Raw genomic sequence first — 25,399 nt, 5'->3', positions numbered from 1 at the left:
GGCCAGCCCACTGCGGCCACCACATGCCTCACTTCCTTGCTGCAGAGCACAATGCACAATTACTCCAACAAGCACACCAGCCGGCATTTTCAGGGCATCCCTGTACTCAGAGGATGGTCCACAATTATCTAACATACAGGCCACCCCTCCCCAAAAAGAGGTCGATGGCCAACTCTGGATTTCCCCCATGGAAGCTTCTTTTCCAAGGCCCATCTCTTCTGTCTTCTGGCTCTCTTGCCAATTGGTTCACAACCCTCCTGGGAGCTTCCCTGGTGTGATCTAAAATCATCTACAGTACTTGGAGGGCAGGGAGAGACCAAAGAAAAAGATAGGCCACTCCTGGTTAGTAGGTGGCAATTTTATGAAGCAAAGGGAACTTACAAATGAGGCTTGTCGTGGGCAACTGAAAGATGAGTGGATCCCCAGACTCACCCTCCAAATCTTCAGTTTATAAAGAGGACTTAACTGTGCTTAGTCACATATACCATGCAGGTGTTTTCAAACACCACATCACCATTTCAAGACTACATCCTTGGAGCAGCCTCTGGTAAGAGGAAAGGCAAGCAGAGCCTACATTCCGAGGACAGGGAAGGGGGTGAGGAGCCTCCAAGTGTCTGTGTCCAGGTCGCGGGTCAATCAGCAATCACGTCTTTTTGATGATGTTCCCCAATACCACGTATCTGATAAAAGATTAGTGTACAGAATATGTAAAGAAACTCAATAGTATAAAACTAAACAATATAATAAGTAATTAGAAAAATGGGCAAGAGGGGTGCCTCGGTGGTTCAGTCAGTTGAGCATCCAACTCTTGATTTGGGCGCAAGTCATGATCTCATGGTTCATGGGATCAAGCCCTCCATCGGGCTCTGCGCTGACACCACGAGGCCTGATTGGGATTCTCTTTCCCTCTCTCACTGCCCCTCCCTCCCTCAAAATAAGTAAACAAAGATTTTTTTCAAAAAGAAAATGGGCAAGAGATGAACAGGCATTTCTCCAAAGTGTACACAATGGCAAATAAGCACATATAAACACATTCAACTTCATTAATCATTAGTGGAATGCAAATTAAAAGCACAATGAGATATCCCTCTGCATCTATCAGAATTGACAAACTAAAAAAAGTAAAAAATAGTGACTCCACCAAGTGCTGGCAAGGATGGAGAGAAATGGGATCCCATCCCTCATGATGCTATGACTACTTTGTAACAGTTTGGAAGTTACTCTAAAACTAAGTATGAAACCACCTTACACAACTACACTCTTGGGACTTATCCCAAAACAATGGAACCTTTTGTTCATACAAACACTTGTACACAAGTGTTCATAGTAGCTTTTTTTTTTAATTTTTATTTGAGAGAGAGAGAGAGAGAGCAAGCAGGGAAGGGAAAGAGAGAGGGGACAGAATCCCAAGCAGGCTCCACACTGTGAGCACAGAGCCCAATGTGGGGTCTGAACCCACAAACCGTGAGATCATGACCTGAGTTGAACTCAAGAGTCAGACGCTTAACTGACTGAGCCACCAAGGCACCCCGTTTTTTTTTAATAGCTAAAAACTAAAAATAACCCAGATGTCCTTCAATGGGTGAAGAGTTAAACAAACTGTGGTATGTCCAAATCATAGGACACCACTTAGCAATAAAAATAAATGATGATACAAGAAACAAGTTGGATGAATCTCCAGAGAATTATTCTGAGAGAAAAGAAGCCAATCCCAAAAGACTACATACCTTTTGTATTCCATTTATAAAAATTCTTGAAATGATAAAATTATAGAAGTGGAGAAGAGTTTAGGGGTTGCCAAGGTGCTAACTGGGGGAGAGGGTGTGGCCGTAAAAGGGTATTTTGGTGGAGATGGAACTACTCTGTATCTTGAGTGTGGTGATGGTGGACACATGAGCCTAGAAGGTGATAAAATTGCATAGAACTAAACACACACAGCCAAGCACAAATGATTACAAGTGAAATTTGGGATTCTGCACATGATCACAGGATTCTATCAATGTCTATAGACACTGACTGTGATTCTGTATTGTAGTTCTGCAAGATGCTACGTGAGAAAAACTGGGTAAAGGGTCCAGGAGATGTCTCTGTTATTTCTTACAGCTACATGCGAATCTCCAAGTATCTCAAGATAAAGTTTTGTTTGTTTCTTTTTTTAATGTTTATTTATTTTTGAGAGAGAGAGACAGAGTACGAGCAGGGAAGGGGCAGGGAGAGAGGGAGACACAGACTCCAAAGCAGGTTCCAGGCTCTGAGCTGTCAGCACAGAGCCCAACGCAGGGCTTGAACCCACAAAACATGAGATCATGACAGGAACCAAAGTCAGATGCTTAACTGACTGAGCCACCCAGGGGTCCCTGTTTTGTTTCTTAAAAATTCATTAACTGGGGCGCCTGGGTGGCTCAGTCGGTTAAGCGTCCGACTTCAGCTCAGGTCACGATCTCGCAGTCCGTGAGTTCGAGCCCCGCATCGGGCTCTGGGCTGATGGCTCAGAGCCTGGAGCCTGCTTCCGATTCTGTGTCTCCCTCTCTCTCTGCCCCTCCCCCGTTCATGCTCTGTCTCTCTCTGTCTCAAAAATAAATAAAAACGTTAAAAAAAATTAAAAAAAAATTCATTAACCAAGGGGTGCCTGGGTGGCTCAGTCAGTTGAGCGTCCGACTTTGGCTCAGGTCATGATCTCGCAGTCCGTGAGTTTGAGCCCCGTGTCAGGCTCTGTGCTGACAGCTCAGAGCCTGGAGCATGTTTCAGATTCTGTGTCTCCTTCTCTCTCTGACCCTCCCCCACTCATGCTCTCTCTCTCTCAAAAATAAATAAACGTTAAAAAATTAAAAAAAAAAAACATTAACCAAGACTTAAAAAGAAATCTTTTGAACCAACTCTTTCCAAACATCAGTTGGACAAAAACTTTATACACTAAGAATAATAACATGGCAGATATACCCTAATTATTCACTAAAACGGTTATGAAAAGCATAGTCTATTTTATTTGACGGATTAAAAAAAGCATAATTGATTTAGGAAACGAAGTTTTTTCAGTCCTTACCTTAGGAAATGCACTATAAAAAATAAGAAATATATTGGGGCGCCTGGGTGGCGCAGTCGGTTAAGTGTCCGACTTCAACCAGGTCACGATCTCGCGGTCCATGAGTTCGAGCCCCGCGTCAGGCTCTGGGCTGATGGCTCGGAGCCTGGAGCCTGTTTCCGATTCTGTGTCTCCCTCTCTCTCTGCCCCTCCCCCGTTCATGCTCTGTCTCTCTCTGTCCCAAAAATAAAATAAAACGTTGAAAAAAAAATTAAAAAAAAAAATAATAAGAAATATAAAAAGCTGAAATACAGTGATGGTTGCACAACAGTGTGAATGTACTTAATGCCACGGACCTGCACACTTAAAAAAAAATGTTAAGGGGCACCTGGGGGGCTCAGATGGTTAAGCATCCAACTTCGGCTTAGGGCCCATGGGTTCAAGCCCCACATGAAGCTCTCTGCTCTCAACGCAGAGCTGGCTTCAGATTCTGACTCACTCTCTCTCTCTCTCTCTCTCTCTGCCCCTCCCCAACTAGCTGTCTCTCGCAAAAATAAACATTTGAAAGAAATTGTTAAGATGGTAAATTTTGTATTATGTATATTTTACTACAATGTTTTAAAAATGGAAACATAAAATCCCCTGTAATACCATGACGTAAAGACTACTGGTGGGTACACACACACACACACACACACACACAAATATTGTGTGTTCTTCCCAACTTTTCCCCATGTATACAGCACATAGATGTGTTCAAAGGAAAAGGTGCGATCATACACTAAATGGTACCTTTAATCTGCTTTACTCCTAACACGGGCCAGCCTCACCCCTGCCCATCAGCAAACCTGCGCTCCCAGCGTCACCATCTCCCTGCATCCCCGCACCTTCCTGCTACAGTCGCGTCTCCCAGGGACGTTTGCAATTATCCGCGTTCTTGAGGCCGCGATGGAAACACCTTTCCGCGCTCCTGATTTCATCCCAGTGACCAGACACACGAAGGGCATCGCAGGTGGAATTTCCCCCTAGGGGGACCCGGGCTGGGAAAAGAAACTGGGGACGGCCCTGAAACGTGTCACGCGGGGTCACGAGGCCAGCAGCTCAGACGCCCTGGGCTGACAGCGGGGAACCCCCTGCCCTGAAGGATCGAACCAGGGATGCCATTAGGGGAAGTCCCGAGTGATGAAGCTCCAGGTAGGAAGGCCTGTTCACCTGCCCCGCTACGGTACACCTGCCCCACTTCCGGTATACCTACCCAGCTTCCGGTATGTCTAGGTCCGCCAGGAGCCTCCCATCCATTGCCACGCATGCGCGATGGCAAATCGAGGCCACACCCCCACACCCCGATGGCGCCCTTTCCGCTTCCGGGAGAGCCTTGCTACTAGAGATTCCCACCCAGATTCTGCCCAACGCATGCGCATGCGCCCCAACGAGTGGTGCCGCGGCTCTGCGCCTCCCAGGCTCTGATCTGCCGCCTCAGCTGGTTCTTAAACGGCCTTGGGCCTCAGGACACCTGTCCCTAAGCTCGCCTCCTGCGGAAACATCTAGGCTTGAACTCCGAGCACACTCCCGTAGGAAACCAAAATCTGCAGCAACCAACCGCCACCTCCACCAACCCAGGGTCTTCAGCTCAAGCGTGACACAGCCTCACACTGGATTCAGGGACTCCTGGTCTAAACACTCACGGAGCAGCCCTCCACCCATAACACGTCCCTGAATCCAGCGGGCCCAAACCACCATGCCTAATAAACACAGAAGTATACTAAGGCAGACTCAGCGGGACACTCTGACTCTATCTTCAAGCTTGTTCTAACCTAGAGCCACACCTCATAGGTCCTACCTGCCTGCCCGACCCCATCTCTTCACCACCAGATTCCACCTACGTACCGGATTCCATCTCAGACATACAAAACCTACACCCAAGAGCTGGGGCCTCCACCAATCTGGGTCTGTAGGCCAGTTACTTAGAAAAAGACATCACAGATGCCTGCCAGGAACATATTTTGTGCCCACAAACTACCACTCCTCCCACCCCCTTACTTCCACCCACCTGAACATCCTGTGGGCTCTCCCACAGCAGAAGGTGCATCTGCACTGAGGTCATTTCCCCTGGACAACCGCAGTCCGCCCCTGGACCCACCCTGCCAAGAATGGTGCCCCCCACCCCATGCCATTCCCTCCCAAATGCATTCACATCTGAACACACAAACAGCCCCAGCCCGCCAAGAACTTACATCTCTAACCCCAGTTTCACATCCTCACCCACCACCATTTGTTCCCATGTCCCAGGTTTGGCCCACAGAGTCTAACAAAACCTCTCTGCCTGCATCTCTGAATGGAAAAGGGGGCCTGTCTAGCTGTTTTTCTCTCTGACCTCAGTCTGCAGTCCTTAATGGATTCTGGACTCTCCATCCCATCCCAGATAGACAACTCGGGGTGGGTTTCCCACCTCCCCATATTGAGGAAAACTGTGTCTTGTCCACATAGCCATCCAGGTCCTAAAGATGTACCTAATGCACGCACCAGGGTCCCAAGTCATTGGGTGGGGAAATCAATTTAGAATCATAGGAATAGTGTTTTAAAAACATATTAGAGGAGCACCTGGGTGGCTCAGTCGGTTAAGCATCAGACTTCAGCTCAGGTCATGATCTCACAGTCTGTGAGTTAGAGCCCCTGCCTCGGGCTCTGTGCTGACAGCTCAGAGCCTGGAGCCTGCTTCCGATTCTGTGTCTCCCTCTTTCTCTGCCCCTCCCCTGCTCACGCTTTGTCTCTCTGCCTCTCTCTCAAAAATAAGTAAACATAAAAAAAATAAAACCATATTAGAACACGGTAGGAACAAAGATCAAAGATTATAATCAATGGATCAAGATTAAATCACAAAGAAAATTAGAAAGTTTTGGTAATGATGAAAATGAAAGCACAACATTGGGTTATTTGTTTTTTGGGTGTTGAGTTTGATAAGTGCTTTATGGATTTTGGATACTAATCCTTTATCAGATACATCATTTGAAAATATCTCCTCCCATTCAGTTAGCTGCCTTTTAGTTTTCTTAACTGTTTCCTTTGCTGTACAGAAGCTTTTTATCTTGATGAAGTCCAAATAGTTTATTTTTGCTTTTGTTTTATTTTTGACATGTCGAGTAAGAAGCTGCTCTAGTTGAGGTCAAAGAGGTTGCTGCCTGTGTACTCCTCTAGGATCTTGATGTTTTCCTGTCTCACATTTAGGTTTCTCACCCATTTTGAATTTATTTTTGTGTACGGTGTAAGAAAGTGGTCCAGGTTCATGCTTTTGCATGTGGCTGTCCAGTTTTTCCCAACACATTTGTTGAAGAGACTGTCTTTTTTCCAATGGATATTCTTTCCTGCTTTGTCAAAGATTCATTGACCATGCAGTTCTGGGTCCATTTGAGTTTGCTATTCTTTTTTATAAAAAAAAAAAATTTTTTTTAGAGAGATGGGGGATGGGGCAGAGGGAGAGGGAGAGGGAGAGATAGGATTAAGCAGGCTCCACACCCAATGTGGAGCCCAATGCAGGCCTTGATCTCATAACATGAGATCATGACCTGAGCAGAAATGAAGAGTCAGATGCTTGACTGAACCACCCAGGCCTCTCTCTGGGTTTTCTATTCTGCTCCATTGATCTGTGTGTTGGTTATTGCGCCAGTTTGGTCACTACAGCTTTGTAATAGAACTTGAAGTCAGGAAGTCTGATGCCTCCAGCTCTGCTTTTCTTCTTGAAGATCACTTTGACTATTCGGGGTCTTTTGTGGTTCCATACAAATGTTAGGGTTGTCTGTTCTAGCTCTGTGAAAAATGCTGGCGGTATTTTGATAGGGATTGCATTAAATGTGTAGATGGCTTTGGGTAGTATAGACACGGTAACAATACCTGTTCTTCCAATCATAGTGAAAGTTTGATTTCTTCCCTGCTGATATAGATGCCTTTTATTGCTTTTTGTTGTCAGATTACTGAGGACCGGACTTCCAGTACTATATTAAATAACAGTGGTGAGAGTCTTATTCCTGATTGTAGATGAAAAGCTCTCTGTTTTCCCCCATTGAGGATGATGTTAGCTGTGGGTCTTTCATATATGGCCTTTATGATGTTGAAGTATGTCCTCTGCATTCCTACTTTGTTGAGGGTTTTTATAATATAAGAATGGATGCCATACTTTGTCAAATGGTTTTTCTGCATCTTTTGAGAGGATCATATGGCTCTTATCCTCTCTTCTATTAATGTGGTGTAACATGTTGATTGATTTGTGAATACTTAACCACTCTTGCAGCCCAGGAATAAATCCCATTTGAGCATGGTGAATGATTCGTTTAATGCACTGTTTGATTTGATTTGCTAGTATTTTGTTGAGAATTTTTACCTCCGTGTTCATCGTGGATATTGGGCTGTAATTCTTTTTTAGTGGGGTCTTTGGTTTTGGCATCAAGGTAATGCTGGCCTCGAAGAATGATTTTGGAAGTTTTCCTTCCATTTCTATATTTTAGAAAATATTTGCAAATGACATACATGATAAAGGGTTAGTATCCAAAATTTATAAAGAACTTATCAAACTCAATACCCAAAAAATAAATAATCCAGTTAAAAAATGGGCAGAAGCCATGAATGGACACTTTTCCAAAGAAAATATCCAGATGGATAACAGACACATGAAAAGATGTTCAACATCACTCATCATCATGGAAAAAGAAATAAAAACTACAATGAGATATCACCTCACACCTGTCAGAATGACTAAAGTTAACAACGTGAGAAACAACAGATGTTGGCAAGGATGTGGAGAAAGGGGAACATTCTTGCACAGTTGGTAGGAATGCAAACTGGTGCAGCCACTATGGAAAACAGTATGTAAGTTCCCCCAAAGAGTTCAAAATAGAACTACCTTATACTACTGGGTATTTATCCAAAGCATACAAAAACTGATTCAAATAGGCACATGCACTCCAATATTTATAACAGCATTAGTAACAATAGCCAAATTATGGAAACAGCCCAAGTGTCTATCAATTGATGGATGGATAAAGAAGATGTAGTGTGTGTGTGTGTGTGTGTGTGTGTGTGTGTGTATATATATATATATATATATATATATATATATATATATATAACGGAATATTACTTAGCCATATAAAAGAATGAAATCTTGCCATTTACAACGATGTTTATGGAGCTAGAGTGTGTTACAATAAGTGAAATAAACCAGTCAGAGAAAGACATACCATACCATATGATTTCACTCATAGGTGGAATTTAAGAAAGTAAACAAATGAACAAGGGGGGAAAAAGAGAGAAGCAAACCAGAAAACAGACTCTTAACTAGAGAGAACACACTGAGGGGTGCTGGAGGGGTGGTGGGTGGGGGGATGCGTTAAATGAGTGATGGGTATTAAGGAGGGCACTTGTTGTGTTGAGCACTGGGTGTTGCATGTAAGTGATGAATCACTAAATTCTACTTCTGAAACTAACATTACACTATATGTTAACTAACTAGAATTTAAATAAAAACTTGAAACAAAAAAAGAAAAGAAAATGAAGACACAACATGCCAAACTTACAGGGCGCAGCTGAAGCGTACTTATAGGGAAATTTATGGTTGCAATGCCTGTATTAAAGCAAAAAAAAAAATCTCAAATTAATAACCTAATCTTTTTCTTAAAGGCACAGAAATAAGAACAAATTAAAGCAATTAGGAGGAAATAAGAGATTAGAGCAAATAGTACTGAACTATAGACTAGAGTAACATCAGAGGAAAATGAATGAAACCAAAAGTAGGTTCTTTGCAAAGATGAGCAAAATGTACAAATCTTTAGCTAGACCAAATAAGAAAAAAAAAAAAGACAAGACTTCAATACTAAAGTAGAAAAGAGGGGATATTACTACTGATCTTACTGATACAAAAGGGATATAAGAGAATGCTATGAACAACTGTATGCCAACTAATTATATAAAGGACAAATTCCTAGAGAGACACATATCCTCTTTCATTTCTAAAATTGGGAATTTGTATCTTCTCTCTTTTTATTCTGGCTACAAGCTTATCAATTTTATTGATCTTAAGAACAGAGTTTTTTGTTCCACTGGCTGTTTCTGTTATTTTTGTATTTCACTGATTTCTGCTTATTGGGCATAATTTTTCTAGTTTCTTGCAGGGGAAGTTTTATTTGAGACCTTCTTTCCTATTTTTTTAAGTTTATTTATTTATTTTGAGAGAGAGAAAGAGAGAGGTAGGGGCAGACAAGAAGGAGAGAGAGAATCCTAGCAGCCTCCACACTGTCAGTGCAGAGCCCAGTGCAGGGCTTGAACTCAAGAACCGTGAGATCATGACCTGAGTTGTAACCAACGGAGCTACCCATAGGCCCCAAGACCTTTCTTCTTTTCTAATGCCAGAATTTAATGCTATAAACCTTTCTGTAATTACTGCATTAACTACATCCCACAAATATCGGTATGTTGCATTTTCAGTTTTGTTCAGTCTAAAACATTTTCTACTTTTTCTTGTGACTTCTTTGATGCATGGGTTATTTGCAGGCGTGTTATTTGATTCCCAAATATTTGGGTCCGTTCTCAAAAACTCAAAAGACACTTCTGCATATCTCTGAAGGCACAAATTCTAGCCTCCTTGGTCTCTCTGCACTTTTTATCGCAACTGAGAGAGACTGTTGGGCTCTCTTGGGGCATGAACTGCCTGCTCTGTGGTCTAGAAACTGCCTCCAGACTGTCAACGAGGGAACTCACAGGGCTTGCCTCACTTATCATTCCTCTTAAGGATCAAAGGCCTGCTCCGTTTATTATCTAATGTCTGAAAATTGTTATTCCCTTTGGTCTGGTTTTATGGTTTTTAAAAGGGTAAATCTAGGCCCTGTTTTTCCATCAGGCGCCGATTCTGAAAAGGTGGGAATAAAAATTGCTACCTGTGTTTTACCACCCCAACCGAGCCTGTTTTAGAATTTGCTCAAATTACAATGCCACCACTTGTCTAGACAGGACTACCCTCCAAACTGGAAACGTTTGGCTACCAAGGCAGAGCCCTGTTGATGGGCTTTGCTCTCCTCGGCTCTGTCAAGTACAAGGTCCAATGTGTGAATATTACCTGCCCTGCCGACTCCAGCGCTCACTGAAGGCAAATTGTCAATGATCCCAATCACTGTAAACTCTGGAATTGGTGTTGCTTGCTCAGTGATGGTGTGCATGTGGGTTTGAAAATGGAAGAGTTTTATACACTCCATGTAAATGGAGGAGTGCGCTAACCACTCCTTTCCTTTTCATGAATTCTTTCAGTAAGAAGAGATCCAGAGCTCATGGAGAAAGTTCCTGAAAATCTTTGCCTTTTCCCATGACAAATCCAATTTCACTTTCTTTTATTTGGGAAACAATAGGGTGTATTTCTCCATGAATAGATTAGGAAGAAACACACATAAAAAGAAGCAAATAGGTTAACTCAAATAGAAGAGGCAGGCAGGGGAGGGCACAGGGCCATTTTCTGGTACATTCTGATTAAGAACAATGGCTGTACTTATCAGTGGCTTCTGTTGCTTTGAGAAGTAAGGTGATTAGAGCAGTCGTATTTCTATCTTGTGTTGTCTCAAATCACCTACCTTCCATAATCAGGGCTGAAAATATCAGGTGCTCATTTTCTTCATCCCCTTTGTGGCAAGCGGTGGCTACATTACCTATTTAGGTCAAATGTTCTGGGGTGATCATGGGGAAGATCTCTCTTCCTGACAAAAACAAAGCCTCTCCCTTCCTTCCTGCTTAGGATGTTCATTGTACGAAGATGTGATGTCGGAGGCAGCAATTTTGTGCCCATGAAGAACAGGTGAGGAGAACAGTAGAAAAGTAAATCTATTTGCTCATTGTCATCCTAAGAAAATCCTGGAAACACCTACCTTCACAATACTTGTAAGAAAAACGCCTATAAAATCGAGAAACTCTATTAATGGTAGCTGATTATGTCCCACTTGGTGAACAAGTATCAGATGGGACTTTCCTTGAGGATCCTCCATAGCACCCATTCCTTGAATTTTTCCATAAAATCAAAATAGGATAGTCTTTGAGGCAGAGAACGTATTCGCAGTTGGCCTTTCCTCAAGCTAAATTAAGGGGAAGAACGGTCTCCCACCCCCTTTGACAACCTTTTAAGAATCAATTGGTAAGACCCGGTAATTATTATCACATTCGTGTGAAGACCCCCTCTCATAAGTCATCACTAACTTGGGAATGTATTTGTTCCTGGTTGATTAATTTCCAATTCTCACAGCTCTCACCATATTCCAGACTTTGATTTAGTTCAGAACAATACGGTTCAACCAGTTTAACACAAATTAACCTAATAATTGATAAATATCTTAGTTTACCCCAGTCCGGTAGGCCTAAAAATAAGTATTTGTGGCTTGAATAAGTCCCAGTCTTAATTCAATATACTTAACTACATCAAGGTCCCTTCATTATTGAATTGCTTTCATTAGGAAGAGATTCAGCGTCATGGTTTACAGTGGCTGTTGGAGAGATTGCAAATAGCACTATTGATTCACTTAAACACATACAATTCTTTAAACAGTGCCCAGTCTTTCCCCCTCTCTGGCAATGATAACTGGGATCTTTTAGGGTAAATTCAATGTCTTTTTGAATGCTGTGATGACCTGGATTCAAGGGGGGGGGGGGCAAACTTAGCTAGTAAAATTACATCCACTGAGGGCCGGTTGGCTGTACTGGGAAGGGATGCTAACCACATATACTCCAACCCAGGATGGGGTATAGGAAGCCAATTATAGTCTAATTTGTTCCAACTGTGTGGTACATGGGGAACTGTTTTCCACAAGAGGAAGTAAACCCATATTTCAGTCAGGTTCTTGCACATCTGGCTGGGTGATATGAGGTCCTCCAACGATGAACAATGGCAGCCAACTGTTAGAAGCAGGGTGATTAAGGAAACCATTCTGGAAAAAGAAGTATCAACTGGAATCCTATTTGGATATTTGGTTCCTAAGTCCATGTTTCATGTTGCTTTAGAGTTGGCATTTGTATTTCTCCCCTTTATAGCTTGCCTCCAGGATAATTAATCTACACATAGTCTTCCCCACTCCCCATCACCATGTGATGAGATGGGCCATATTAGCAAAAACCTTTTTTCTTGTTTTCTTCCTAAGTTTGAACAAAGAACAAATAGGGGCTCTCACTGAAGGTGAATTGCCAATAATCCCAATCACTTAAAAAAAATTTTTTTTTTTTTCCCTTCAGGGCGCCTGGGTGGCTCAGTTGGTTAAGCATCTGACTCTTGATTTTGGCTCAGGTCATGATCTCATGGTTGAGATCAAGACCCACATCAGACCCTGGGCTTACAGCGTGGAGCCTGCTTTGGATCCTTTGTCTCCCTCTCTCTCTGCCCCTTCTCCACTTGTGCTCTCTCTCTCTCAAAATAAATAAACAATAAAAAAATTCTTGTCCTGGGGCGCCGAGGTGGCTCAGTCGGTTGAGCATCCAACTCTTGATTTCAGCTCAGGTCATGATCTCACAGCTTGTGAGTTTGAGGCCCACATCAAGGTCCACACTGACAGTGTGGAGCCTGCTTGGGATTCTCAGTCTCCCTCTCTTTCTTCCCCTCCCCCGTTCGTTCTCTATCACTTTCAAAATAAATAAGCATTAAAAAAAATCTTGTCCCTTCAGTGATAAGGCCAAATACACTGAGGTTGAGTCAGTTTATTAATGGTATCTTTCTATAATCTCACACCGTCCTTAGGCTTATCCACCAGAGAGGCAAGTTATAAAAAGGCCAACATCTGAGTGTCAGTGATAGGCCTGAGCTGGAATTTTAGATGCCCCTTTCAGTGTGAGATGAAACCGTTTCCAGGTCATCAGTCTAGCGAAGGTTCTGTTTCCTGTATGGACCTACATTAAGCCAATTTTGTCATTTGCCAAAAATTTTGATGCTGAACAACATATGCCTGCAGACAATTTAGACTGTATCAACATAAGGCAGCTTTTGTGAAGGCTGTTATAAGTCAACTTGGAGCCTGTCATGGACTGAATGTTTATGCCCACCACCCACTCAAATTCATGTTGAAATCCTAATCTCCAATGTGATGGTTTTAGGAGTTCATGAGGGTGAATTCTCCATGAATGGGATTAGTGCCCTTATAAAAGAGACTCGAGAGACATCTTTTGTCCTTCTGCCATGTGAGGACACAGCAAGAAAATGGCCGCCTATGAACCAGGAAGTGAGTCCTCACCAGACACCGAATCTGCTGGTAGGTTACTCTTGCTCATTGTGTAAGCCATCCAGTCTGCAGTGTTTTTGTTATAGCAGCCTGAACATACAAAGACGGTGCCTTTCTTAGGCACTTTCGATACTGCATCTCACAATGGATCCAGGGATCCATATAGATCTATCTTGGTCCAGCTCTTCACGACTAATGGTTTCTTAGTGCTCACGATGTTCCTGCCTGGCTGGTAGGAATTCCACTTGGGTCCGTGGCCCCCTATGGGCTCTGTAACACCACCAAAGCGTCTCTGAACGGTTTTTTTTTTTTTAACCTAAATATGCCAAAAAAATTTTTAACCAAAATATAAGTTTGTTTCTATTTTCCTGCCTCAAGATAAGTTACTCACCTGAGTCCTGTTCTACATCAGTGCTGCATAACTGATGGTTCCCCAGGGTAATGCTGCAACCCAAGAGAACTAATGCTGCCGATTCCAGTTTAACTCGTTTTAACCTAGTCTCCATCACCTAAACATTTTTATTTTAATTTAGCGTCTTCTGACTAATTTGAATGTCTCACGAACACAAGTCCACATTTTTAGTTTCATTTAAAGCCAGAAACTTTAGTTTTCCTTTTATTAAAAAAATACACCTGGAGTCGGTCCAGGAAAAACAGAAAACAATATCCCCTAAACAGTAGTCCTCCCAACTTCTCATGTGGACAGAGAAGCCATGACTGGGACACTCATACACAGGTAGAAGCTGCACCAAATGGGGAAGCTGTGGTGACTGGGTGTCCAATTTCTTGGGAACACATCTTAGAATTGGCTGTGCTATACACAGGTCTAGATGATACAGGCTATCAGCAACATCTAACATCTATCCACCAGATTATGAAAAGAGATTTCAACTCCTTCTATTGCAGTGCAACATAAATACAAAAGCAGAGTGTGCACCCAGTGTCGATGGTGGAATCCCTATGCAATTAGCAGAGAATAGTACTATCAGAGAGTACAGATAAACAGCTTTGGTATTTCATCAGAACTATATCCTTTGGTTTTTCTATAGGTTTCTTTTTTAACCGAATCCTCATCACCAAAATTGCAGCATATTCCACTCATGATCACATTGACATATTATTATCTTACATTGTATGGTGACAGGTGGCGACTATGCTTATACTTATCATGAGTACTGGGTGATGTATATAATTGTCTAATCAGTATGCTGTACACGTGAAATACCATAACACTGTATGTTAATTGCTATACTTCAATTGTAAAAATTATCAATTTACACTATTGGCATGTCCTTAAGGTTTTTAAAAAGTTCAGAAAAATCAAGTACTTATACCCATAGAAAGTTCCAGCCTGACACGAAATGTTCCATAGGAATAGTGTGGTCTTTGTCTGTTCAGAAAGCAAGTAATGGTGGAGAAAGACAAGAATAAGAGCTTATGGTCAGAAGATTCACCAACCTTGTCCAATCTGCAGCGAACCAAAGGCATAGATATCAACAATCCAGACCTGAGCAAACACTCATAGAACACCAAGCAAGAAAAAGGAACAACATCCAAGCAAATATCCAAGTTTCAAGAAGCCGACCCAACATCTAAATTCGAGGTATTCTCCCTGAAGAAGAGAGGAAGTGAACGTGAAGGCTGTCATGATCTCAGAACGAACACTCAGTAGAAAATAAAAAAGATGTTAGTTAAAGAGACCAGACAGGTGACATCAGTACGGAAAGGTTTATCAATCGCTAACCTATTTCCATGTAAATACCATCCTCAATAGATCACAAATAATTACCACATTGGCCAAAAGACAGAAAATCCAACTTTACTGTTCCAACACGAAGATCCATTTTGGCAAATGCCCAAAATGATATTTTAAAATGTAACAATACTATTTACTGCAAAGTCTATACAATTCACTGATTTAGTTACACCTCAAATTAATCCAAAGGATTAAATTATCCTACATAGGAAAAACTGCTTATGACACCAACTCGTTTCTCCTTTCACAAAAAGAGTTTTAGAGAGCTTTTGAATATCTACTGGCCGCAACCAAAGTTACTTAATATTAGCTTGGTTTCATAAACTCTCGCCTTTTTTCATGACCAGCATCTGAACCCTCTTTTTTTTATGTGACAAAGTTTTCACTGGAAAATGATCATCACCCAGAGATCCCAGACTTGGAATTGGATGTAATGACGTGAAGCTCTAGGTTATCCCTATATGGGGAAGAGAGTGAGCATGTTTTTGATTTTAAGAGAGATAGTTGTATTATGTTACATAAGAGGTTGTATATACATATTTAAGTCAAAGTACAGAAAGTGAAGAAAATGTTGCCTTATGGGCTACGTAGAAGAGAGGTCTATACAGGAAACTTTTCCAGCTGCTGCTTAGCAAATGAATAAAATTCTATGAATGACAAATTGGCTACTTAGTTCTTATAAACGGAATGTCGAGCCCACCCACCATTACAGACTTTCCAGGAAACACGAGACCTAGTGACCTTGACCTCTCAACCTATCACATAGCTCAGATGCAGGCACAGCTTGGGATCCACCAGACCGAGGCACTTGCCTCAGATTTGGAATTAGAACAAATCAATGCAGTTATATTAAGAAAAATTAATATATCTTAAGGAAATTCGGGAACAGCAAGGAAATCTCATAGACCCTACAGCATCATTCTGCCAATCATTTCCGTGTATAAAGCCCTGAACGCAATCTTACTGCTTCTTGCCAATTCTTGAACCCACCTAATATCCTTTTCTCAATCAATTAGCTAGAGTTAGCTCATGTGCTTCCCAACTAAGAACCCAGGCTGCTATAATTTGTAAAGAGTAATGCGCTAATTACTGACATGAGCCACTGAGTCTCCAACAGTGAAACAGTCCATGTGCAACCCCCATCAACAAACTGGAAAAATCCTGATTTTTCAAGAGAAAGCTCTGAAGGCATAGGTAAGGTTAACTGGTCAAGTAGGTTAAGTAAGACATACAGAATAGACAATATTGATGGAGTTCAAAATCCAGAAGAAATTTAAAAATACAAAAGCATATCTGAAAACAGTACTTAAAAATCTGGATTTCCCCTCTCCTGGCTGCAATCTCTCAAAAAGCCATCAATAAAACACATTTATCTTTTCGAGCCTAGGAGTAAGCTGAAACATCAAACTACAAAATAAGATGGGAAACGTGCAAAAGCAGTAAATACAGAGGAGGAGGAGTGTGGGAGGACACATGATTATAGTTAACACTGCTATAGGGTATATTTGAAAGTTGTTAGAGAAGTCAATCTTAAGAGTTCTCATCAGCAGGAACAAAACAAAACATGGTTTTGTACCTATATGAGATGATGAATGTTAACTGTGATAATCATTTCACAACATATGGAAATCAAGTTATGCTGTATCCCTTAAACCTACACAGTGCTATATGTCAATTATATCTCAATAACGCTGGGGAAAAGTGAAAAACTGGTTCTAGGAGAGTATTTCCTAACATCTAGGTAGTTAAACATTTTGGTCACTTTTCATTTATTTCTAATTTTACTGGAGTATGGTGAAAGATACTTGGTGTATAAAGTCTCTATAAATTCTTCTCCGGCAAAGCACAGCTTCATCTTTGTGAATTTTCCGCAAAACTTTATGCATACATCATTATACATGTGACATATGCATATATATACGACATACATCATTATATATATAAATGCCACACATATGCCATTAAAATCAAGCTACTGATTCCCTTTTAACCAGAAATTTTAGGTTCAGAACATATTTTTGGCCTGTTGTCACATGCAGTTAACTTATTTTTGGTTGACTACCTTTAAATTAAAAGAATACCTTTCCTACAAAGGAAATTGAGTAAATTATATAAATTAATATTTTTATTTATTAGTTGACTATCTTACTTCAGTATACTTGGCAAATGTAAATCACCACCCAGGAACTGATATAACCTTATGACTTGGTGCACAAAGACGACTCACATATTCAAACTGGCCCAAAATACACACACACACACACACACACACACACACACTCTCTCTCTCTCTCTCTCTCTCTCCAAAATTTTTGCAGTTTTAAAATTTTCACTTTCAATGAAATATTTTCAATGTTTACTGAAGAGATTACTTTCCAGTAAATCACCTTCCAAACTTGAAATATTCAGAGCCCTCATTCTGAGACCCACTGGCTTTACTCATTTGTACAATCATGGCTTCTTGCCTTCAAAGGAAGATTCAACATGCCCAATGAAAACAATCCTTGGGGCGCCTGGCTGGCTCAATCGGTAGAGCATACAACTCTTGATGTCAGGGTCATGAGTTTGAGTCCCACGTTGGGTGTAAAGATTACTTTAAATGTATGTGTATTTTTTTTGGGGGGGGGGAACACCTGGGTGGCTCAGTCGGTTGAGCGTCCGACTTCGGCTCAGGTCACTATCTCGCGGTCCGTGAGTTCGAGCCCCGCGTCGGGCTCTGGGCTGATGGCTCAGAGCCTGGAGCCTGCTTCCGATTCTGTGTCTCCCTCTCTCTCTGCCCCTCCCCCGTTCATGCTCTGTCTCTCTCTGTCTCAAAAATAAAATGTTAAAAAAAAAATTAAAAAAAAAATAAATGTATGTGTATTTTTTAAAAAGAAAGAAAATTATCCTAGCACAGGCCTTAGTTTCATCTATAATTTGGGAGGAAGCCTATTCAGGCCCTGTTGCTAAATTAGGGTATTTCACAATTTTATGTTGTCCCCAAAAGGCAATGGGTGGAAAACACCTGCTATTCCTCTGTGCATTCATTGACTGAAGATCTTTCAGGGTGTGCGTGAAGCCAGTTTTCTAGCCATAAACAACCGTTCCCCAGAACTTGTCATTGCTATGTGTGCTGTACTCTGGCTTAATCTTCACAGAGATGGCTCCACTTAGCATCATCGCATGGGGACAGAATTTTATTAAGGGCAACCACTATCAGATGTCACTTATGGTTTCTCCTTTTTTCCTCCAGGGAATTCACATCTATTCTCTGGTCTCCCATTTCAACTCTCAGCTTCCTTTTTTTTTTTTTTTTTTTTAGTGTTTATTTATTGAGAGAGACAGAACAAGCAGGGGAAGGGGAGAGAGGGAAACAGCATCTCAAGCAGGCACAATGCTCAGCACAGAGCCTGAAGTGGGGCTTGATCTCACAAATAGGAGATCATGACCCGGCCAAGGTCAAAAGATGCTTAACTGAGCACTCAGGTGCCCCTCTCTGCTTACTTTTTATTAACTCTCTAGGATCAGAGGCGTCAGGTCCATGATAATCCATAGGATTAGAATTCAAGATTTAGTGGCAAAGGCCAGAAAGACATGTGAACCACATCTTACAATCCAACCAATAGCTACAAATCTTGCCTAAAATCACTCTTACAAACATAATTTAGGTGATGAGCACTTAGCCTGATAGTGCCCTCCCACTCATAAGATTTTCATATTAGGGAATACATCCCAGAGGAAAGAAGACAAGACTGCATGGCGGGGGGAGAGGGGAGAGGTAGGACCCTTAAAATAGAGCTCCTTTATACTGCTTTGGAAATATTTTTTAAAATGCCCTTTGCACAGCCTGTGTATTCTCCATCCCTCACACAGAACCCCTTCTGGCCTAAATTTCCAGTATCCCATTGCCAGGGAAACATTTAATTTTCAATGAGGAAAATCTCTGGGAATCTAAATTCTAAGGAGTGACCTGCTCAAGCTAATCCAAATGGAAATCTCAGAACCCTGTGGGATCTCTATTTAGCCACCTAGTCTTTCCTAAATGGTCAAAGATGGAAATCTTTGGTTTACTTTTTGTTTTTAATTTTTACTCCTCGTATTACTTAGTATAGTAAAATAGCACACATTCCAAAAAAGAAGAAAACTAGGCATAAACCTAAAAATCAGATACACCCAGAATCCCTTTCAATTCTGATCCGACACACACATATCACAATGGTTATTTTGTTTGAAATTAATGTTTGATTCTCTTGGCCTGCATTTTTTTCACTTCATATCATAGCCATACCCTATTTTTAAAGAAATCTTCACATATAATAGAAAGCACTGCATAAAATAGATTACAAAGTAGCTACCGGGGAAATCGTGTCATAAAATGATACTGAAATATCGTTTTCCAGCCTAGCTTCTAATACTATAGCAGTTTTCCAATCTACTCAACAACAAGCCCACCAGTGTGTGCATTCTCATTTACTCTTTATTGTTAAAGAGCTCTACTTCACTCACAATCACTCCATAGCAAGTGGCAATTTTCTCAGATTCAAGTTGGAGTGTTTTCTGCAAGGAAAAGTGCCAATATTTGTTACTTATGTGACAATGTGTCATAAATGCCAAGTTTGATTTTTAATATGGAATTGCTAAGTAAAATATATGATTCATGGTTCTTTATTCTCTAGAATGAATTTCCAGATACACGACAGAAGGCTGACTGCAAGCTAGGAAAGAAAAGAAAGAAAAGAAAGAAAGAAAGAAAAAGAAAGAAAGGAAAGAAAGAAAGAAAGAAAGAAAGAAAGAAAGAAAGAAAGAAAGAAATTGAAGAGAACGAGGAAAAGAAAGAGAAAGAGAGGAAGAGAAAGAGGGAGGGAGGAAGAAATGCAAGAAAAAGGAAAAGGAAAGGAAAAAGAAATATACTCTGGCTAAAAGATTTCCAAACTCGTTACATTCATTCATAGGGTTTCTCCTCAGTATGAGTTGCCTGATGCCTAATAAGTTTAGAACTATTAATGAAAGCTTTCCCACACTGATTACACGTAAAGGGCTTTTCTCCAGTATGAGTTCTTTGATGTACAATGAGTCGAGCACTCAAGCTGAATGTTTTTCCACACTGATTACATTCATAGGGTTTCTCCCCAGTATGAGTTCTTTGATGTTGAGTAAGGCATGAACTCTGCCTGAAGGACTTCCCACACTGACTGCATTCATAGGGCTTTTCTCCAGTATGAGTTCTCTGATGTACAACAAGAACGTAACTCTGACTAAAAGACTTCCCACACTGATTACATTCGTAGGGTTTTTCTCCAGTATGAGTTCTCTGATGCATGACAAGGTGAGAGCTGCGGTTGAAAGATTTTCCACACTCATTACATTCATAGGGTTTCTCCCCAGTGTGAGTTCTTTGATGTGCAACAAGCTGAGAGCTCCAGCTGAAGGATTTCCCACACTGATTACATTCAAAGGGTTTTTCTCCTGTGTGAGTTCTCTGATGGGCAACAAGTTTGTAACTCTGACTAAAGGACTTTCCACATTGATTGCATTCATAGGGTTTCTCGCCAGTATGAATTCTTTGATGTGCAATAAGTTTATAGCTCTGGATGAACGACTTCCCACACTGACTGCATTCATAGGGCTTCTCTCCAGTGTGAGTTCTTTGATGTGCAATAAGTTTGTAGCTCTGCCTGAAGGACTTCCCACATTGATTGCATTCATAAGGCTTCTCTCCAGTATGAGTTCTCTGATGCACAACAAGAACATAGCTCTGGCTAAAAGACTTCCCACACTGATTACATCTGTAAGGTTTCTCTCCAGTATGAGTTCTCTGGTGAGAAACAAGGTGAGAGCTCCGGCTAAAGGATTTCCCACACTCGTTACATTCATAAGGTTTCTCCCCTGTGTGAGTTCTCTGATGTGCAACAAGATGAGAGCTCCAGCTGAAGGATTTCCCACACTGATTACATTCAAAGGGTTTCTCTTCAGAATTTCTCATGTTTTGAGCAATGGATGAACTCTGGGAGGTTTTACTACAGTTATATTGACTCTCTTCAACAGGGATTCTCTGTTGTTCATTATGGGATATACTGTGGTTCAAAACTTGCCCACATTCCTCAAAGTCAAAGGATCTTCCTCTGGCATGTATTTTCTCATGTATATTTAAGGGTACATCATTGCTAAAAGATTGAATACTGTCACTAAATCCATAGGATTTAGCCTCTGTTTGAGTTCTTGTAAACTGAATAAGGTGAATGTTCTGGTGGGGGTTTCCACATTCATTACTGTCACAGAGTTTCTCACTGTCATGAATCATCTGATGACTGTTAACAATAGGATTAAAATGCAATTTTTTTACATGTGAGGCATGTTTATGAAAATGGTTTCTTATGGATATCATCTGGGGTGAAAGAAGACTGGGATTCAGACCACTCTTCTCCTCAAGTTCATCATTTTTACAGACTCTCTCGTAAGTAATAGCTTTCCTGTGAGTAAAGGCCATTTCTTTCAAAAGTCTCTCTTGTTTTTCCTGTTGCTTCTCCAACTGGTCCTTACAATCCCGAACTTCTTCACATGAAGCTAACCAAGGATCATCTCTTGTCAACCTTTCTAACTTCACTCCGTGGAATGGTTCGTCATCAAAAATGTTCTGCTTTGATATTGATTCTCTTCTTCCAAGTGCAGTTGCCAAGTCTAGAAGAGAGCAAAATAAACATCCTAGCCAAAAAATGTTAGAGCTGGAATATTGGGAAAAAGCTGACAAGAAAGTATGCAAAATATAGGTGGATTTTTTTCAGCTATGGACCTATAACCTGGATTAAGAAAAGAGAAGGGTGGGAAGAAGCAGCAAGCAAAGAACTACCACAGCCCATTGAGAACTACCAGTAGCCCAATAAAACCACTGGGGCGCCTGGGTGGCCCAGTTGGTTAAGCGTCTGACTTTGGCTCAGGTCATGATCACACAGTTCATGAGTTTGAGCCCTGCATCGGGCTCTGTGCAGACAGTTTGGAGTCTGGAGCCTGCTTCAGATTCTATGCCTCTTCTCTCCACTCTTCTGCCTGTGCTATGTGTCAAACATAAATAAACATTAAAAAAACCCAAAAAACTATTTAATCCCAGTGTTGCTGAATAAAAAATATTTTAAATGCCAAATATCTCCATATTCCAAAGTAAGATCACCCATATAGAACCTACAAAATAACAAACAATTGTGCAAACCTTAGCAAAAAAACAGAGTCCTTTCTACCCTCTTTAGTGCTAGACACATGCTCACTGAAGTACAGGATAGTATCTACACTGCTGGAGGCATGAAACGTGCTAGAATAGTCTGTGTCAGTAGGACATGGGCAAACTACTTTGTGAATCAGGAAAAAGAGTGAGAGCACTGTTATCCCAGGTTCCCTAAATGCTTTAGAAGCAATTATTACGGCCTGATGGATTCCTGGGGTTCCAAGTGAGAGAGAATGGAGATCAGCCCAGAAGCAGAAGCCCGTGTGGTTACTAGGTCAAGCAACAGAGAGTACCCCTGGAAAAAGTGGCAATGTATACAGTCTAATAGGAGTGGGAAATGGAGACACGTGGCATGCCCGATGGGGATTTCTGAAACAAATCTCCAATATAGGTACTGACTCCTAAGTGTCGGTTTCTCACCTGGATATGTATGTTAGGAAATGTTTGTATTCATCTCCTGGCTCCCATGAGGAGATTGCATCTGGTTTGAAAAGCAGATGGGGAACTGAACAGGATTTGGGATGTTTGGGGCTGGGGACAAAAGAAAATCACTGCAGAATTTGGTCCCAGTCTTTGGCCTTTAGGAACCATGAAGACTGAACAAGCTCAAACCTGAGAAGCTGTACCTTTGCTACCCTATGCATTAAAACTGAATCTTCCCTGGGGAATAAAAAGCACAAATACAGTCTATGTGTGGTCAAAATCATTCTGGCCTCCGAACTCCAGAGTTTTGAATCAATGGAAATCATTTCAATACACAAACTTCATTACAGGGGACTGTATTCTTACCCCAAGAGACCAGGTCCCTGTGGTTCTCTAGGTTCACATCTCTGTCCAGGGTCCTCTGAACAGGGTTCAAAGTGCCTTCTTCCTTCTGAGTGAAGTCCACAGTCACAATTTTGAAGCTCTCTCCTTCCTAAAACAGGACACACATTCCTGCTCAGCTGGGCATCATTTCCTTCCAATGTTCATGAAGGAGGAAAAGATTGACAAAGGGAAGAAGGAAAACGTGATGGCCTGGAAATTGTCCTGAGACTGTCAGTGTCCAAAGGATTCTAGTCAAGGTGTACAGGTGCCTTTTAGGGAAACCCCTTTGGGTTTCGGATGCTGGATCTGTTGATACAACCCCAAAGAGGAACAACGGATAAAAACAGATATAAATTGTTTTCTCTCTTGTTCACCTTGAACAAAATGCTTATTCTGTTTCTTTTTTTTTTTTTTTTTTTCAACGTTTATTTATTTTTGGGACAGAGAGAGACAGAGCATGAACGGGGGAGGGGCAGAGAGAGAGGGAGACACAGAATCGGAAACAGGCTCCAGGCTCCGAGCCATCAGCCCAGAGCCCGACGCGGGGCTCGAACTCACGGACCGCGAGATCATGACCTGGCTGAAGTCGGACGCTTAACCGACTGTGCCACCCAGGCGCCCCCAAAATGCTTATTCTGATTTTTGCACTGGTGAATATAGAATTGCCAGTAATGAATTCTCTCCAAATTCCCCAAATGGAACAAAACAGAGTCAGCAGACTTTTTCTGTCAAAGGTGAGAGAGTAAACATTTTAGGCTTTGTAAGCCATACAGTCTTTATCACAACCACTCGGCCCTCCTCCAGCAAGAAAGCAGGCACAAAAAATACATAAACAAATGGGCGTGACTGTATTATAATAAAGTTTTACTTACAAAAGCAGGCGGTGGGCCAGATTTGGAAGAAATGGGTTTTCTCATCTATTAAGAGCACAGGTCTGCATTTTAAAAACATATATCTAATCTGACCATCTGCCTTCTAAGCTGAGTTTATCCCATTTTTTTTTAAGTTTATTTATTTATTTAGAGGGGGGGATGGGCAGAGAGAGAAGGACAGAGAGAACCTCAAGCTGTGCACTGTCAGCACGGAGCCTGAAGCAGGGCTGGATCCCATGACCCTGGGATCATGACCTGAGCCAAAGTCAAGAGTCGGACTCTTGACTGACTGACCCACCCACGTGCCCCATCCCACTTCTATTTATTAGGCTTAATCATTCCCAACGCATAGGGTTGTTCAGTAAATTAACTGTGATGATATATGAAAAGCTGCTGACAGTTTACCGGACAAAAAAGAAAACGGCTGGAAAATTATTAAGGTCATCAGGTTTGAGAACTCTAAAAAAATTAAGTGACAGCCAATGTGACTGTTACCCTGAGCTCTCAGTCCTCCGACGACAGTTCTATTTTGTCCACACTCAGAGCTGCAACGTAGAGCCTTTAGGAGACAGACGTGCTGTCGTTACTGTCATGGAGAGGGGGGCTTGGACTGCCTCCTCTAAGCAAGAAAGGACCCATTTCCAAGCCTACTGGGCAGGAATTTTGATCCAATAAAGTGCTGAGGGTGATCTGTATTTAGCCAAAGGCAGCAAAACCCAGGAAAGTGGGACGCCACTTGCCGCTAAAGGACTTTCTAGATAGACCTGGTATCCTTAAGCTGTGTTCGTGAATAGGACACACGGTCCCCGGAAGCCCGTGAAACTCCACGCAAAATGCTGCTGCACCTGCATTTTTCTAAGTCAGGACCTGTAAGTTTCACCAAGATCTCAGAGGGGTTCATAATTAACCCAAAACGGCGTTCAGAAATATCATTCGCACACTGCCACCTGTGTTGAACGTGGCTCTCTAGGTACCGGTTTCCAAGCTCCAATCCACACTTCCTTTTTATAAACACTCCCCTTCACTCTTCAATGTAGGTCCCTTTAATATCAAGCTTGTTCACATGTCAAATAAACAATGCCGGATTAGATTAGCACCGCTACCCCCACTCCAGCCCCCGCTATATGTTCCGAAGGTCCCACGGGTTTCTATCCTAAGACTCCCCACACTGTTGAGTCTGCTCATTTGCGCAACGGCCATCTTTGTCACTAGGCTGCAATCCGTGAGGGCAGGGGCAAGGTATTGATAGTTTGCAACTGTAACTCCAGCGGCTCAGCATATTGGTGTACCGTAGATAAGAAATACATACTCGGCAAATGATTTCAAAGAGTGAACCTGTAGTCTCAACAGACTTCATCATCGATCAAAATAATCTGACTTTGGGGCCAAATTCTGGTTTAAGTTCTCTCTCACCCCTGAATCTCATCAGGCCTATTGCACACCTATTTGAATTTTTTTTTCTTAACGTTTATTTATTTCTGAGAGAGAGAGAGAGAGACAGAGCACGAGTGGGGCAGGGGC

The 25,399-nt window shown here is 41.7% G+C and overlaps 1 protein-coding gene across 3 annotated transcripts in view; it reads right to left on the bottom strand.

Moving 5' to 3' along the window:
• Positions 1–343: 343 nt before the first annotated feature.
• The window catches only part of ZNF180 (zinc finger protein 180), a 37,837-nt gene continuing 12,781 nt past the window's right edge, over positions 344–25,399 (bottom strand). For 2 of the 3 annotated variants that reach the window (XM_043598665.1, XM_043598666.1), the window contains 2 exons: positions 22,989–23,115; positions 19,443–21,661 (listed from right to left, as the gene is read on the bottom strand). In XM_043598665.1, coding sequence (XP_043454600.1) covers positions 19,926–21,661; positions 22,989–23,115 — 1,863 coding nt within the window. In that variant the 3' untranslated portion in view covers positions 19,443–19,925. Of the gene's footprint in view, positions 681–19,442; positions 21,662–22,988; positions 23,116–25,399 lie in introns of those variants that run through there. The other variant, XM_043598667.1, reaches the window with a different exon arrangement.

Source organism: Prionailurus bengalensis, chromosome E2, assembly GCF_016509475.1.
Source record: "Prionailurus bengalensis isolate Pbe53 chromosome E2, Fcat_Pben_1.1_paternal_pri, whole genome shotgun sequence".
NCBI lineage: Eukaryota > Metazoa > Chordata > Mammalia > Carnivora > Felidae > Prionailurus > Prionailurus bengalensis.
This window is presented reverse-complemented; position numbering and strand designations above follow the sequence as displayed.